The following is a 17,391-nucleotide window of genomic DNA, read 5'->3' as shown; positions in this document are numbered from 1 at the left end:
AAAAAGAACCTTAGTAAAGTCAGCTATTTTTGACAGTAAGTTAGCTTCTGTGAAACAAAGCCTTGTCTTTCAGAAAGTGTTTACGATCTATGAGGAAAAAAAAATATATCCTTGGGCTAAAATGTTTATTGGCACCTAGGAGTCTGAAGAGAGCAAGTCAGGCCTGTGGTTTTTTGAGGGCACTTTATCATTGCCTGCATTCTTAAAGGGATCTGTGAATGAATAGAGCTGGATTACTCAGCCTTCTATTCCACGCCTATTCCTCTCCATTTTCCTTGGCAAGACTGAGAGCCAAGCTATTTTTAGTTAGGCAGTTTTCTATTTTTAGACAAATATCAGTTAAGAGACATTGTTAGGAAAAATTTAAAAAAAGAAAAACACAAAAGGGGGAGGGTATGAGGCTTCCCATCTCATATTGTGAAGCAAGCCCTTCAACCTGTAACTCCAGGCGTTTCAGCTGCTTCCAATCTTGGAAAAATAAAGAAAATTCAGAGTTCAGGGATTTAAAAATAAACCTACCCTCTGGCAAACAGACCAAAATACAACAAGCTGTTACTATGTGAAACAGTGACTACAAAAACAAAGAACATTCTCCAATGACTAGATTGGGATAAAACTTTGGAGCTATTAAGTTATAAGAATGTTACACAGACATGTAAGATTTTTCCAGCCTCTCAGCCAGATATATCATGTTTTGGAGAAAGAAACAGTGATCTGTGAAATAGACCTTGCTCTAAGAAATACAAATTTAAGTTCCCAGTTTGACAAAGAAAGGAACTATGAAGAGAGTTTGAAACACATTTATATTCTGCGCATATTTTTCACATCTGTCATCATAGCATTTTTACAAATCTGTCCAAAACTTTCCCTAAGTTATTAAAATATTTTTAAAATTATTACTAAGAACAAAAGAATAAAAGAAAAATAATGTGGGGACATGACCAATAACAAGAACTGATCGTCAATAAGTAAAAATCAGGAGGTCCAGAGCTCCCTCTGTGTATACTCAAAAATAGCTTTTGCTCTACCATGTGATCCAGAGCAACTAACTTTGCATCCATTTTAGTTTTCTCTGTCCCTGTTCTCTTCTTCCAGGTATGGAAAAACAAGCTATCAGGTGAGCTGCTTCACTTTCATTTGAGATACATTAGGATTACAAACTATGTTTCATGCTAACCAAGTCCTTGTTGCAAATAAATCATAGTGGAAAACTCTTTTTTTTTTTTTTTGAGAGAAAGCAAGCAAAACAAAACAACTCATTATGCAACTTTCCCTTAGCTGCATTTTTCACATACTAGATTAATGTGAAATATATTAGGAAAAAAACCAATAGTGTCAACACTTGACCCTCTACGTTTCTTCTAGGCTGCAAAACATCAGAAGTCTATCACTTATTAGATGCACAGCAACAGGATGCTGCAGAGTTATCAAAGTGAGCTTAAACAATAGCCTGTGGATGGAAAGATAAAGAGTAAAAAATCTCATGTAGATAAGTGGGAGGAAGGGAATAAATTGTTATCTTTTGGATGTAGTAGAGGGACTGATTTGGATAGTCCCACTGACTGGAACAGCAGTCCCTTTGAGAGACTACTTTGCACAGAATAGAATTGCCTTCCACAGTTTTCCACCTTTGAAGTTTTTCTTGTGGTCTTGTAACAGCTAATATTTACATAAAGTCCAAATTCATGGAATAATAAGATAAGAATATAAACCTTTGTTTAAAAAAGATTTCTGAATTAATTACTTGAAAAAATGAAATTAAGATTGATAAAGTGCAGACTTTTTTAGTATTTTTGAAAATGGGATATTTTCCCCTCCAAGATCTTTTTGTACTAATCATGGTTAGGAAAAACATAGAAAAATCTCACATGAGGATATTAGGTTACAAACACATTTTCCAAAGGCTGAAAACTCAGAAGGCAGACAAAGAAAGACCAAAGGAATATTACAAAAATGCTGAAGATCTTGAAGTCAGTCCCATGATTTTGTCATACATGAGGTTAGCAATAGTGGTTTGGCTCATATTTACTAAAAATGAAACAAGAAGTAAGCATTTAAAAAGCCTAAATCATCATCCAAAGGAAATTCTTTGGCCAGTTGACCCTGTCCAGTCATCTCCTGGCCTGTGGAAACTGGTAACAGTAGTTGGTTTTTTAACAAGCTGGTCTTCAACCAATTTACAAAGGAAATCAATAATGCTATCCCCATTTTACAGATAGGGAAGCTGAAGCATTAGGAGGAAATGTGACTTGTCCAAGGTCATACAACAGTATTTGGCAAAGCTATTAATAAAACCCAAGTCTCATGAGTCCTAGTCCAGAGCAGTATCCAATAGACTGTACTGTCTTTAGATCATCCTGAATAACCTTTCTTACATACAGGCTTACTTTCTATACTGTCCCAGATCTTCAGCCCATGGTAGCTGAAATAATTCCCCTGATTTCGACAGCTGAAGAGCTGACTTGATGTGTATTTCACAGCTTGTTTATATGCAGTATTATGTTATGATGACAAGAGAAGAAAATACACATACTGCATTAAACAAGCTACAACAGTTGCCTTACTTTTCCTAAAAAGAGCACATTTAGAGAGTTACGTGGGCTTATTTACTACAAATATACAGAGAAGAGTCTTAATTGATATGAAGAGGCTTTCAGAATCTAATTAACCTCCCAGCTAGTCATTAGCTCTGTGACCTTTAGAAATAATTGACAGAAGGAATTTTTTTCCTCTTCATCTCATTCAGAACTTCCACACCAAGTGACTAATCCTACGTGTGCTATAGGACCCACAGCACACCTGTAAGAATTGATGGGATAATGTGCAGTAAGTCCATCAGCAAAACAGGGCTGTGGCATTCCTCGCAGGCACAATGTACTGCCCGTGTAGCATGTCACCTGCATGCACCTTTTGCTGCCTGAGTGCCATCCTCATCAACTCTAACCTTCCAATGTGCTAAAGCTGTACTCAGTTTTAAGTCTCAAGTCCCTCAAGCCTGTAGGAGATTCAGTAGTATTTCATGCCTATTAACACTCTGTTGCTGGTCACACTAAAAGTGATCAGATTTTCAATTCAAGCTAGTTCTTCTACAAACCTGTGGAAGTATTCATTGCTATCTATCATTAGTTGCATGTTTCCATTATACACATTTTTTTTTTTAGAGCAAAATGCTTTTTTAAGAAGCAATAACACACACACAAAAGCAAAGTTCTGAATTCCACCACCCTATAGGGCTTTGTATTACTTTGCTTCCTACCATCTTAACATTAAGGTCTGTAAAGATGTCTCTGCGTGTTGTAAAACACAGAGGATGTGCAATTTGCAGGGAGAATTTCACATGTCCATAAGCTCACTTCTTCCCCTTGGGGGAAAACGTTGCTGCAAATGGCACTCATCTCTCTTGCTATGTTCAGTTCATGCTCCCTCATCAAATACAGGAGTCCACTGGGGAAGGGAAAATACTCTGCAAAAGGTCAATTCATCAGCAGTTACTAGAGCAATGAAGATGTATGACCCTATGCGAAACAAGTTAAAAAGACAATGCTAGATGCTGATTAACTATGAAAAAGAATCTATAATTTGTAAATTATTTAAAAATTTGACATATTACGGCAAATTAGAACTACTTTTTTTCCCTATGGCCAACCAGCAACCCCATCACCACAGCCCTAGGATAATTAAAGTCTCCTAGAGTAGCTCAGGCTAATTCTTGATGAAGTCTTCAGTATCACTAAAAGCAAGAGCTCACCCGATGCGAGTTTTTCCAAACTTACACAATTTCAGTGAGAAAGAAAAGGGAAAACAGGATGGAGGGCATCAAGTGTAATGAAAAAGTGATCCCTAACAGGCAGACTGAAGGAGCAGCTGGTGAGACAAGAGACAAAGGAGAGAACAACAGTGACAGTCTCAGGGACTGGAAGACAGAAAAACAAGTACGTACTGGAGTGCAACTGACAAGAGATTAAGAAGGATGAAACTGAGGATGAGTTGAGATGAGGAGACCCTCAGAAATGGTCAAAAGATGGTCCTCGGTACGAGAGGTACAAACATTGTTTGATGGAAACAGGACTGATGATGATACATGGAGAATCATGTTACTGGATCATCATCACCTTATTTTGCTACCTGTTCTTACTGTGCCATGTCTGAAGTAGGGCTACAAATACTTTGTTAGTGTGCATTAGAATAGAGCAAAATTGCAAGACTGAGTGAAGAGGTGGGTGAAATAGCATAGTATGCTTGATAAATAGTTAGGTGAAAAAATCCCCACAGAGTAAGACAATATATAGCTGAGAAGCCAAACGAGGGTAAGATTTTATTGAAACAGAGGGATAGGACGACGTATTGCAGGAGCTGAGATCTTCCTATATGTAAAAGTCTATGTTGAGGACACTGAACTCCTCCTGAGTGTGAAAATAAAAAAAAAAAAAAGAGAAAAAAAGGAGTAGTTGAAGCCAGATGCCAGTAAAAGATAGAGGCAAAGGCAGATAGCAAGAGAGATACTTCAGAAAACGAAGACACTGAGGTCATAGAAGAGTTCTTGTAAGATAAAAGACAGCTGCAAAGATCAGACAGATGTGTGTGCATGCATGAAAAGTAGCAGTTTTAAGTAGTGAACTTTACAAAATTCAAAGAAGATTTGGTGGGTGATCAGCATTGATAACATAGAGCCTCTGTTAGGAAAGAGAAAAATGGAGGAAGTTCATGTTGTTCCTCCTTTTTCTCTACCAGTGATTAGCGGTATGGCAGGGCAACTGTGGAGGTGGATGTATGTTGGCCAGAAAACAGAAGAGATATTTAATGGGATGAATTTGAAAGGGCTGACCTAGTAGGAGAACTTGAGTTAAAGGTAGTGACCACTGAATCAGCAGAGGAATAGAAGCCCGTTTGAGAAAGAGGGACAATAAGAACAGCAGGGTCAAAGAAACTGATGGATCAGGGGCTTAAAAAAAGCTGAAAGATGAAGTGGTTAGTGATTTGTGGAGGAATGGTTTATGTGCACGCAGAGCAAGGATCAGCATATTAGACTCAGTATCTAAGAAACAGAATCAAAACCAGGACTTAGTAAAAACTCACTAGAGGTCTGCTAAAGCTGAGACAGTAGCTGATGCTTTGACATGAAAGAAGTGACATGGAAGAAAGGACAGGGAGACAGAAAACAGGCAGGAATTTTCACCTTAAATCAGCAAAGCCTTGATGGCTTAGCTTAAGAACCACAGTAGATTTCTGTAATATGGTTAGGGTTGTAATTACTTTTGCAGCCAAGATGAAAAACATTTCCTTGTATTCCTATTCTGAAATATGTCCCCTACAATCTAAGGGCAATGTCCTTTCTGAGCTCCTAAGCGGTGGGCTTACAGTGCTTTGGCACTGGATTCTTGCTACTCACAGTAGTGTGGCAGTGAAATATCACTGAAATAAGTTGTGTTACCTCCACTTCTGTTTTACAGAAACAAGGAGAGGATCTGGCCCCATTTTAAAGTAATGCAAAAAATGCATAATGCATGTACTTGGCTATTGTAAAATTCTCACATTTACTCTTCCCCATTTCCTCATTGCCATAAGAAAATTATTGCCTAGTCCTATACAACTGTGCTGATAATGTTAAACAACAAGCTCATAAGGTAAGTTTTTTCTGATAGAGCTGAGAGGAACTGGGTGTATTGACAAACTTGTAAGGACAGATTGGAACTCTAGTTGTAAAGACGCTACTCCTGTACCAAAGACTGTGTACCAAATGCCACAGGATTTTGTAATAAGACAAAATGTAATCCCATTTTAAAGTAAAGAATTACAAATCTTCTGGTAATTATATCACAGGGTTTTAAATGACAGCTGCTGAATATATTGTTGTTGGTATTTACATAACAGCACTCTGAAGTTAGTGTAAATATGAAATTAATCTTTTTTTCTTCAGTGTCAAAGGAACGCTGCACAGGTTCTGCTATTCCTTAAAATATGTTACTATATCTAGCAACCAACATGCACTTTTTATCTAAAGCAAAATTGAATGAACGACTGTGGAGTGAGTGGTTTGGTGGGTGAGGATATAAAGGCTTTAGTTTCAAGAATCCACTTAACTCTAAACAGAACTTTCAGAATGAACATTTTTTTTGCAGTACTAATGCATATCATAAAACCTCCACACAGATTTTGGTAAGACTCACTGTTGTGACTGTTGTGACATTGTCACTGTTTCTTAAAATGGGTAAACTTGAGTGTTGAATGCAAATATTTTCCCCTTCACGAGTAGACATTGACTTTTAGGTACCCGTGGATGTTGTAAGTGTATTTACTGGGTAATAACTGAAACACATTCAGCTGGTAGATAATCTTTGTGATCTAAAGAACTCAGATATACCAAATTGCATGTTAATTTACTCCATTTTGAATGAGGAAACTGGAAAAGACCATCTCAATTATATTTATTACAAGTAAATAAAATTACCACATGTTTAAAGAAAGTATAAGCTTTTTGTTTAAATCACTAAACCAAAAGAGCTCAAAGCACAACAGTAACTGAACTTTACGATTCTCTTAATATTAGCCACTCCATTTTACACTGTGACAGATGTAATCAGATCATATACTTAGAAGCTGGGTAGGACAAAATTGCTTGATTTGCAGTAATACAAGTATTAAAATGAATGTCAAACATTTTTTTCCTGTGTAATGTTTGTTAGATGTATGACACTTGGTGTCTTCTGATACTTCAAATAACAAATTATGGCCTGAAGACTCAGTCCTTCAGAAATGCTAAATATAGTTAATCCCAGTAATTAAACTGAAAACATTTGCTTAATAAAATTAACAGCTTTAGCCAGACCTACATGAAAATTCATGTAATTTTTCCATTTGAATAGCAGTGGTTTAACTTAAAAGTAATTAACTACATATTAGAGACCTACCTTTTTTATATTCTTTGAATATAGACTTTTCAAAGAGTTATACCACTTTCTAATGAGTGATAACACAGTTCTACCACAACCAAAAAGTAACTAAATAGTTAATATTATGCTGAATTTGAACAGAAATGGGATTCTAAATTAAAGACCTTTATACGGTTGACAGTTATATTTCAAATTTTCATAAGTCTACCTAAAAAAGTTTTCTTTCTCTAATAGTGTGCAGAAATCTGTGAACACAGCTATGCTCTTTTCATCCACTGAAATATAGTTATTGAACAGTCATTTAGCTGAAAATCATCAGATTTAATAATACTGTCTGATTCTCAGCTGCTGTTGATTGCTCTGGAAGAATAAGATTAAAAACTTGTAAGTGTGAAATGTAGCTGTCTGAAAGCAAAAAAAAATGGACTCCTTACAAGGAAAATATGTGTAATGTAGTCAGTTTAACTGATCAATTTAAATATTTAAATGTGTGGCAGATTTATATCCTGTACCTAAAAATATATCCAAACTATGCTAAGAGTCGAGCCATTTCTCAGGCTGCATACTTTCATGGGCTCTATTCCTCTATTCTACTTGTAACTGTGATGTTAATTATCAAGTAAAGGCATGATAATACGAAACCCTTGTTCAAAGCCTACACCCTGTACAAGTACTCCTTTGATCCTGAAACAGTACTGGCATTGGTGTGGCTTAAGTATTTTGCATTACAGGCAGAACATTGAAAAATGTAACAGCAAAATGATCAAATGACTGAATTCAGAGCTGACAGAACATATGGAAAAACTATAAATATGTACTTCATTTGGCCTTTTCTGCCTATTGTTAGATTACTCAATTTAAATAATGCTTATTTCAATTACCTACTTTTATTTGGCTCCTTTTAGAGGAGTGAAAAGGTATGCCCACCAAATTTTGGGTATAGCCAGAAAACCACGTCTGCATGCAAAATTGCCTATCAGCCTATCTGAACTGGCCCGCTATTTTTGCAGGAAAGGGACTTTGCTGGTACAGAGAGTGCTCTTTCTGAAAATCTCAAAGTTACAACAAAACAGACATTATTTTAGATTTTACATTTTCACTCAAGTTTCTTGAAAAACCACAGTCCTCATGATCAAAGGTATTCATTCATTGTGAAGCATATAACGAATCCCTAACTACTGGCTTACTCACCTATTCCCACAAGAAAGCCTGCAGGAAGAAGTAAAGATATCACAGGAAACTTTTTCTGCTAAGAATATTCTGGCTTTTTGCCACTAAAAGAGGACAGGGCATTATTTTGGGGACAGAATTTGAATTCCGCTGGACAGGACATGGGCTTACCAGAGCTAGGTGACAGGAAAGGCTTCATGTCTAGGAGATTTTAAGTAAAAAAGGAAAAGAGATGATGGAGAGGAGGAAGAAATTATGTACTTTCCTTTTAGTCTTAACTCTCATAAATTTTTGTTCTGCTGTCAGAACATCATCCTCTCCTAATACGGGAGAAAATCTGCTGGGAGATCATGAAGGAAGAAAAACAGTATCATCCTATATGTTGACATAAGGATAGACAGAAAAGTGATATATATCCCTGGGTTGCAGTCTTTGCCAATCTATGGTGGTGTGACTGTGACATCTTGTAACAAGTGTAACGATGTCTATTACACAGTATTTTTCCTCCATCAAAAACATTTTATATGTAATTCACACACTTTCTTCCATTGCTAGTCTCAAACACATGACTAACCCAAGTGAAGATTCCAAAAGCACTGAAGTCTCATTTTAGATGACACCCAGATTATTTAAAAATATGAAACTAACACCTTTAATAGGATCTGAAATAATCTAAGTGTATAGGCCATGGTATTCAGCAGCAATTATGAATAAATTTTCACTGATCTTTAAGGCAGGACCTCATCCTTCCAATACTTTTTACGATGATACCATTAGATGCCAAATCACTTAGGTGCTTTGAAAACAGGAGTTGTATAAGTCATATAACCAATTTCTTAGGTATTACCCTGAGTGTTTTGCTATTACAACAAAATCATTGAAAGCTTCATTTATTTTGCATGGCTTGAATCCTAATGTGACTATAAAGTAAGCTGACTTTTCTGCAAATATCAGAAGCTTAAAATGGAAAATCTTGAATTTTAATTAATAATTTTCAGTAGTTATAAATAAAACTTGCCCTATATATTTTTTTAAAAAATAATTACAGGGTGTCTCTAGCATTCTGATAGTATTGCTTTGATACTGTTATTATTATATTATGGTAACAGCATTCCGTGGTGAGGTAGCCGAAACATTTGTTACTGCGCAGCTCGTAAATATAATTTTCCTGCATTTTATTAAACCTCCTGCTTCTGTAAGTAATCAAAAAGCTAACCAAGTCAGTCAAATGCCTTAAAGCAGTGATTCTAAATCCTTTCTTCCACTTCTTTTACACTATATTTTTCAGTTCCTCCTGGATGGAGGGCATTATAACTTTTAGAGCGAGGAGACAAGGCACACAATGTTTTCTGGAAAGCATGTCACTGGGAGCGACTGGGAGTCGAAGGGGAGATTCAGCCGGGAGGTAGCGGCCGAGGCACGGAGAGGGGGAATGGGACAATGGGACAAAGCAGCAGAGAAAGCTGGACGACAGGGAGACGGAGATCCCATCGTAGGCGTTTCTGCTGCGCACGCGGGACTCGGCAGGATGAAACTGGCATTTCAGAAAAGACGTGGATTCCCTCCAGTCTCTGCTGCACCATCTCCAGCCCCCAGACTAGTACCCCCTTGTCCCCGCTCTCCTCTCCTGCCGCTATGTCACCTCCAGGGTACGTTCTACAACCCTTGAGAAAGACGGTCAGGCCTCTAGCTTTGAGTACCTCCGTCTCAGAGCAAAGCAAAAGAAGAATCCTCGCAGAACACAAAATCTTACCTCAACAATATCCGAATTTGTTCGACTCTCATGTGGCTCATTGTACTCGGTATATTTCAGCAACACTTTGTCCATGTCAGTGCTGGCATACTGGAACAGTTTGTTGGTGCTGTTGAAGATGATCAGAGCAATCTCACAGTCACACAGAACACTCAGCTCATAAGCCTTCTTCATTAACCCAAATTTCCTCTTTGTAAATGTCACCTGGAAAAAACAGAAAAAAAGGTCCGTCAGAAATCCCCAAGCTGGTCTTTCTTCTTTTTTTTGGAAATACAGTGTGTGACTTCCGTAGTCTTTGAATTGAACACCTTCAGAAGGCAAATGCATAAATATAAATATAGTTCCAAGCCAGAATATATGTGTGTGTTATGCAAGTGAGGAAATATACCTAATTCTCACCGCACAAAACTCGAAGTACAGGTAAAGAGCATGGGACATTTTCATCAAGTAGTGCTATGAAGTGTTGATACTGCATCTTTCTCTGTACCTTTTTAATTCATATACTCTTTATACTGCATACTTCTTTCCCATAATATTCTAAAACCGCACCTCAGATTTGCGGCTGTAAATAGTTTGAACACATGCAGGCAATTCTTATTTTTGATAGTGATTGACTTTGATTCCTTGCCCCCCAACTCCTGCTAGATTTTTAGTGAAGAAATTATTTCATACAGCATTTAAGTTGTGTAAAAGAGATACATTGCTCATATAAACACACTCACAATAGTTTTGAAGTGTTAAAAATTCACTCATGTGAGAAATGACATTTACAAAGCATGAATGAAAAACAAACAATAGCTGGCCGACAACAAATACCACCTTAGAAACAAGGTCTTTTCTAAACACAGACGTAGCATACTTTATTTCATTTCAAATTAGATGCTTAGAAATATGAATGGGCATTTTTTAGTGCAAAGGACTTTGCGTCATATTATACAGGAAAAAATAGGGATGTGCTTTTAAGTTCTTCAGGGCTAATGCCCTGACATCACGCAAAACCCAGGCAGAATGAAAAATAGCATTACTCTGTACAAAACCATAATTTTCCACAGGGACTGTTTTGACAACGAAAGGCGTGCACATCAAATAGATGGGTTTTTTCTTCTCTTCTTTTCTGCACTAGCTTACAAGTTCCAGTAAGACATGTGACTCAGAACAAGAAACTACCATGAGCTGTTTAAGCTAGTTGTATGGTTGAATATTTCTCCTTCTTCTGTTTCTTCATATATGCAATTTCCTTAAGGATATACAATGACTGTGATTTTTTTTACATCTATTTTTTTCTCTAATAATTTTCAGTGACAAGAATTTTTAAGAGGAAAATACGGTTTTGCTAAGCCTATCATTCATCAAATTTAACATGTAGTCAAGGTATTTGATATGTCAAGGACAGGCACGCAACCAAGTTTATACGTCCGCCTAATCCTGCACTTGTTGCTACCATTCCTTAATACCCATAAGCAGTAGCACCTCTGCACTTTAATGCTAAGGCAAGAAGATTCGTCTGTACGTGGTTCATATGGCTGCTGTTTTATCTCGTCACACTCCTAATGCAAGTTAATGCTAACTGTGACCCTAGACTACCTTAAAATCCCAGCACGTCAGGCCATGGAAAACGTGACCTTTAAGTATTGCTAATCCCTGTTTGCTAGTCCGTCTCAGAAAGATGAGGCTCTGTGCCAATACTATGAACATTTATTGTCCCAAATGTATACTGAATATTATTCCTCTTATTGTCATTTCAATCTCTTTAGCCTCTGTCAACGTACTGTTAAGAAAAGATGGTTTGCCATTAAATACAATTATTCAGGCATTTTAAAAACACACTTTCCACAGCACTGGTCTCAAGTATCCATAATTGATAGTAAGTTCTTTCTAAATTTGTCCATGTCAATGGCTTTTGATATTTGGAATGAATAATGAGATAGGTAACAAAACTTCATTCAAATTCTGAAAAAAATCCTAGTCTTTCAAATACGCCTTTAATGTTTTCTCTGATTACAGAAAAGTGCAATGCATTTATTGAAACATATATATATAAAAGCATGTTTTAGAAAATGCTAAACATACAGAAAATAAAATGTACTAACTCATCATATTTTTCAGCATCTAAAATGCCTTTCAATCAACTTCTTGACCACAGTGCTGTAGGTGGAGTGTCTCTGTACAGTATGGTTTCTGTGCAACAGAAACCTCAGAATTTAGCACGTTACAGCTTCTTACCATCAAAGTACACTCCAGTACAGAAATATCTTTAAAGCCACTGTTTGTGTTTACTGTTAGGTGCTCCTGAACATTTAGAATAACCACACAGCTGTGCTGCATAGCACATACTTATTTCATAATACTTATCACCAGAATGATACTGGTTAAGAGTTCCTTTTTGTGGAGAGTAAAAAAAAGAAAGAACAAATCAGCTAGATCTTTTTTTTCTTTTCTTTAATATATAATTTTAATTGCTCTGAATTTGATTTGTTTTTAACTTCTTGATCTTTCTAACATATTCTAGATCTATCAGATAATGCTTTCTGCCACTGCTGATAAATGCACTAAAACCAGTTGTATCTACTACTGTTTCTGTGGTGATATGGAATACCACTTTTCTTTTAAAATATGTCATTCATTGTGGCTTATCTTTACGTATGTATATTACATATATATATGTAAACTTATACTTTGACAACAGTTTATAGTAGGGGTGAACTTGTATTTTCAAATGTATAGTGAAAGGTCAGTAACTTCAGAAAAGTTTAAGAATACTCTTCAAGCCATTGAAAAGAAATTATCATTTTGCACACTTTCTTCTATGTGGCTACATAAGGAAGATGAATATACTTCTCTTCCATATGCTAAAATATTTTTGTGAGCAATATAAGTAGACAGCATCTTTATTACTTAAATTTTTTGGGGTCTCAATTTGTTAACCATTTGTTATCTTAAGCTTGCTCACCCAAACTAAAAGCATCTAATAAATATTGTCTAAAGTAACAGATAATATTCTAGTACTGCAGCAATTTTGCTGAGTGTTAAAAATTAGCAAAAATTATTTAAAACATTTGGTGTCTTACGCCTAGGTGGAAGGCAGTGTGCAGCATACACTTAAGAAGCTCTGACTACACTTGAACTGACTTAGTGCTGAGAATAAACAAGACACACACACAGTCCACATGAACTGATACAATTCATCAACATATTTAAAAAAGGACATCCAAAAATGAGCATGCATTTCAATATCTGTTTAATATTTAACTTTTTTTTCAGCAGCAAGAATCAAATCACTACATATTCTTTCCTGACAATATTAGTCAAGATATGATTAATTATCCCTGCTGTCTAAACCACTGCTAATTTGTGGGTGTTTTTCAGTTCACAGATTTTCTCCTCTTTAGGAGAATGATAGGCAATTTAGGAAGTCCTTCTCTTTTTGGGATATAATATTTTATAATGACAGTGTGAGAACTGGGGAGAATGAAAGTGGAGTGGAGGGAGGAAGTGGAACAGATAAGAGGCCAGCATTCAACTGTCTTTAAAACCTTGTAAAGCATGTTTACATAAAACACAAGGTTTGAAACTCTGACACAATTTCTAGATACTGTTATGAGGCACTTTTATGCATAGTTTTATATGTATTGCAAAAAGAGCAGTGTGCGGAGAGTACCACATTTACCTCTGAAATATTCCAAAAATAACCTAATTCCATCTCCTCGTATTAACTGAACACCCACTAGTCTATTACATTTGTCTTAGCCTTATGGTTATTTTACTTATTTAAAGGTTATTTTAAAAAATTTAAGAGCCAAACTACCCTCATAACACGAATGGCGGTACCGAGAAAGAAGGTTACTAAAGCCTGCAGCATTTTTGTATATAAAGAAGTATAAATGCTGATGACTTTATAGGCTGTAAGCAAATCAGATGCTGCTTTCAAGTATTGGGAAAACTAAAAAAAAAAAACCAAACCCAAACCAGTAGCCAGCTTCCAACTTACTTGATATAAATCAAGGTGAGCTTTTTATGCATTTTGGATGAAATTCTAACTAAAGGTGAAACCGACTGTATGTGCTAAAGGAAAGGCATTGACAAAAGAGGATTGTTAAAAGGGCATTTTTCCACTTCAATTCTGGCTCTTCTTCAATACCATGGAAACATCGCTCAACTAGCTCTTCATGCATAAAGCTTCAAGAGTCTTCTGAGAGATCTTTCATGGACTAGTCATTGCAATGTCTGTAAGTGGGGCTTTAGACAGTCTGAATGTAAGTGCATATAACACATTGTGATATGCTTCATTTAGAGGGTCATTTGGCCGAGAGAAGACCTTCTTGTTTAATCGCTAGTAAGTAAAACTTATTTAAACTAAATAAACTAGAAGATAATGTTGCTCAGTTGCGAGTATAAATTCTTTCATGTGCTGAAATTTATATTTAAATGTGTGTGTGTAAATGGTGATACTGGCCACTGGTTATAGTCTTTATTTAGCTAAGTTTGTAACAACAACTATATGCTTCTTATAGACGTTAATACATCAGTGGGGGAACAGAAACAGCCATAAATACTCCCAGTTAATGAATACAGCCTTCGGGATACCTTATTTATCTTTGTTGCAACGTAGTCTTTGTTTCTGTATTTTTTGGTGGGAGTTGGTTTGGGATTACTTTATTTTATTTCATTTTTGGTTTTGATTCAGGTTCTTCTAGTACTTTTTCTGCAATCTCACACAGTCTGAGAGGCTGAGCCATAACAGCACTCTGTATTTGTCACTAACAGTCATAGCATATGTGTGCTCACATTTTATGTTTTCAAAGTAGCAGTCCTGTGATCTTTCAAGGCATTTAGTCCAGCCAGTGGCAAAATATCAATGTTCCCCTTACTTCTTCCTATCCTGATTATAAAGATACATAGCTGCTGACAGGAAAATGAGAGAAACAGGGAATTTGCACATAATCCTTCCCATATACATTTCCTGCCATTAAACATATATGAGTGACTAGTTAAAAACAGGGACCACTGATGCACAGAAGTATCTGATACAGACACTGCGTGGTCAAGAAGAAATATTGTTCTGCTTGTCCTTATTTCACATGGAATGTCTAAATTTCTGACAGAGAGACTAGAGCAAGCATGGTAGATATGAGGTATGTGACAAATAGCAGGTACTACATGAGTAATCTACCTAACTTCAAACAAAATAAAGTCAAGTTGGCCATGTGTACACCAAGGGGCTCTTGGATAAAATGTCACTGCTGGGCACCTAATCCTATCATATGTTGAAACCCCAAATGATTACTGGAGATGCTACAGCTCTTGCCATATTCTCTCTTCCCCTTCCTCCTGTGTGATTTTTGTTTAGATCTGTTTGTCATATGAAGAGGCCTGGTCGCAACAATCTTTACAGTAACCCTCAGTGGGACTGGGAAGCAGCACCAGTGCAGGATTCTCTCTAGACAAACTTCCTTTATGCAATAGCTGTGCATGCCATATTAAATGAAAGACCCTTTAAAGAGCAGTGAAGGACCTTCAGCAGCCTGCTTCCATGTTCTTATAACCCTCCAGCATAACTTAGAGGGATGCGACAGCAGTGATTTATGCTGGTAAAAGAGCTATTGTCCTGGAAAGCCTCAAGCATATTGAGCTACGACTTGCTGAATAGTCCAGATAAAGAGGACTTCTAAGCAGGATGCCCTAAAATTATAGCTATAACAAATAAAGTGTTCATGATTAATCCGTATTAAAAAGAATGTTTTGTACTTGTGTGTTATCCCCCATTTTTAGTATATTAGTACATAAATAACAGATCAAATACTTAAAATAGTAATATTATTCGATCTACCAAAATCCAACAAATGATGCTGGATCTCTCATACAAATTTTTTTTTGTAAGTAAAGAGAGGAGGGATAATTGGAAGATGTGTTAATTAACAGATGTAAAGCAACTCAGAAATCAGTAGGCTAGACAGTATCAATATGCTTCCCACTTAAACATCTAAAACCAGACAGGGATGCAAGAATAATAATGGTTAATGTCTGATACTTCATTTCCTTTTGTTGAATCAGAGGATAAGATTAAGTCCATTATACATAGATGTACAGATATGTACATATTTTAGGCAAAACCCATTATCTCTATCAAAAACACAGTAGCTAATACAATATACAAGAAAGCTGACTTTTTTTTGGTATGCTTTCACCAGTTCTGGCAGGTACAAATAGATGTTTAGGGTAAAAAACATGTTTACTAGTTCTGTGCTGCTAAAATGTTCGTAAGGTAAAGGTCAAAGAATATTTCATTCCCTGCTGAGCAAATGGTCAGGAAGCACATTTGTCTGCATTTCCTGTCATAACAGGAAGAGTGTAACTTCTTCCTCTCCACAATGGCTTCAGTTCTGCTTCCCACCTCCAGCTCTTTCTCCCCCAGGGCTTTCCAAACCATTCCTTGCAAGACAGCAAGGCTGCGCCTGTGTCTGCGCTGGTTTTCAGCTCTGTTGTGTTGGCAGATACCTCATTCACTACTGCACTCTCTTTACTTAGGTTTCTTGCTCAGACTTCAAATTAAAAGTAATTTGACCTAAATATTTACCTTATGCTAATTCACTCTAAATTATACTCAGAACATACATTTGTAATACAAGCACACTTAACCATAAATATAATACATTCTGGAAATTCACAGTTCAGTTCAGCAGCTCTCTTAAAACTTTACTTCTCAGGTAGTCTGACATAACCTGAGAAGTGCTGCCAGAGTTGTACAGATCCCTACAATTTAGGAGTCATGAAAACTTGGGGTGTATTCTTTGCTCACAGAAACCTAACTTTACCTCTGAAAAGAACCAGGACCAAGGCCTAACTGTAATGCTATATTCCAAGTATATGTCTTACTGTGTGCAATTTAATGTAAGCAAAAGAAGGAGTTCAAATATGTAAAAGATAAAAAGCATGTGATGTTTAAGACAAAGGTTCATTGAACAGAATAGTGATTAGCTGCATAGCTAAGCAGTTAAGTTTTCATATGAAAACATTTCCTTGGGGAGGGGGGGGGATCATAAAATCTCAGATCTTGGATAAAAGGAAGACAGCCCATGAAGAAGACTGAAAATAACAGGAAATTGGTGGAAAAAAGTTTTCTATCTAACTTGTGGTCATGTTAGCACTAATATGTAAGGCTCTTCTCTATTTCTACAGGGGAGTTTCTGATTCAGCTGATTGTCTCTTTCTCTTTCCTTTTAAATAGAGCTGAAACACAGATAAAAATAGATACACGAGGCTGAAATTAGTTTTGAAACTAGCAGCATTAGGTATTGAAGTCAGTAGAACAAATCTAGGTCTTCCTGCAAACGGTCATTTCCCTCCAGGATATTCCTCCCCTGCCCCATAACCTCACTTTACTTATCTGCTTTAATTTGTTCTCTATTGAGCTGATAACTGCAGTAACTCTTGATTTATAGCTTTACAGATTTTCTGGAATCAAGGAATTATAAAAAGTCTATGCATGAAAAAGTTAAACAGCAAGTGTTTGTTAGTGTCGTAACCCATGGAATTATGCAGACATGATACTTTAAAAAGGGTGTCTTACTATTTAAGCAC

At 36.4% G+C, this 17,391-nt stretch overlaps 1 protein-coding gene across 3 annotated transcripts in view; it reads right to left on the bottom strand.

Moving 5' to 3' along the window:
* The window catches only part of MEF2C (myocyte enhancer factor 2C), a 126,953-nt gene that overhangs the window by 57,468 nt on the left and 52,094 nt on the right, over positions 1-17,391 (bottom strand). For all 3 annotated transcript variants that reach the window (XM_010578038.1, XM_010578040.1, XM_010578041.1), the window contains exon 3: positions 9,814-10,017. In XM_010578038.1, coding sequence (XP_010576340.1) covers positions 9,814-10,017 — 204 coding nt within the window. The remainder of the gene's footprint in view (positions 1-9,813; positions 10,018-17,391) is intronic.

The sequence above is a fragment of the Haliaeetus leucocephalus genome, unplaced genomic scaffold, assembly GCF_000737465.1.
Source record: "Haliaeetus leucocephalus isolate CR32 unplaced genomic scaffold, Haliaeetus_leucocephalus-4.0 Scaffold598, whole genome shotgun sequence".
NCBI classification, from domain to species: Eukaryota; Metazoa; Chordata; class Aves; order Accipitriformes; family Accipitridae; genus Haliaeetus; species Haliaeetus leucocephalus.
This window is presented reverse-complemented; position numbering and strand designations above follow the sequence as displayed.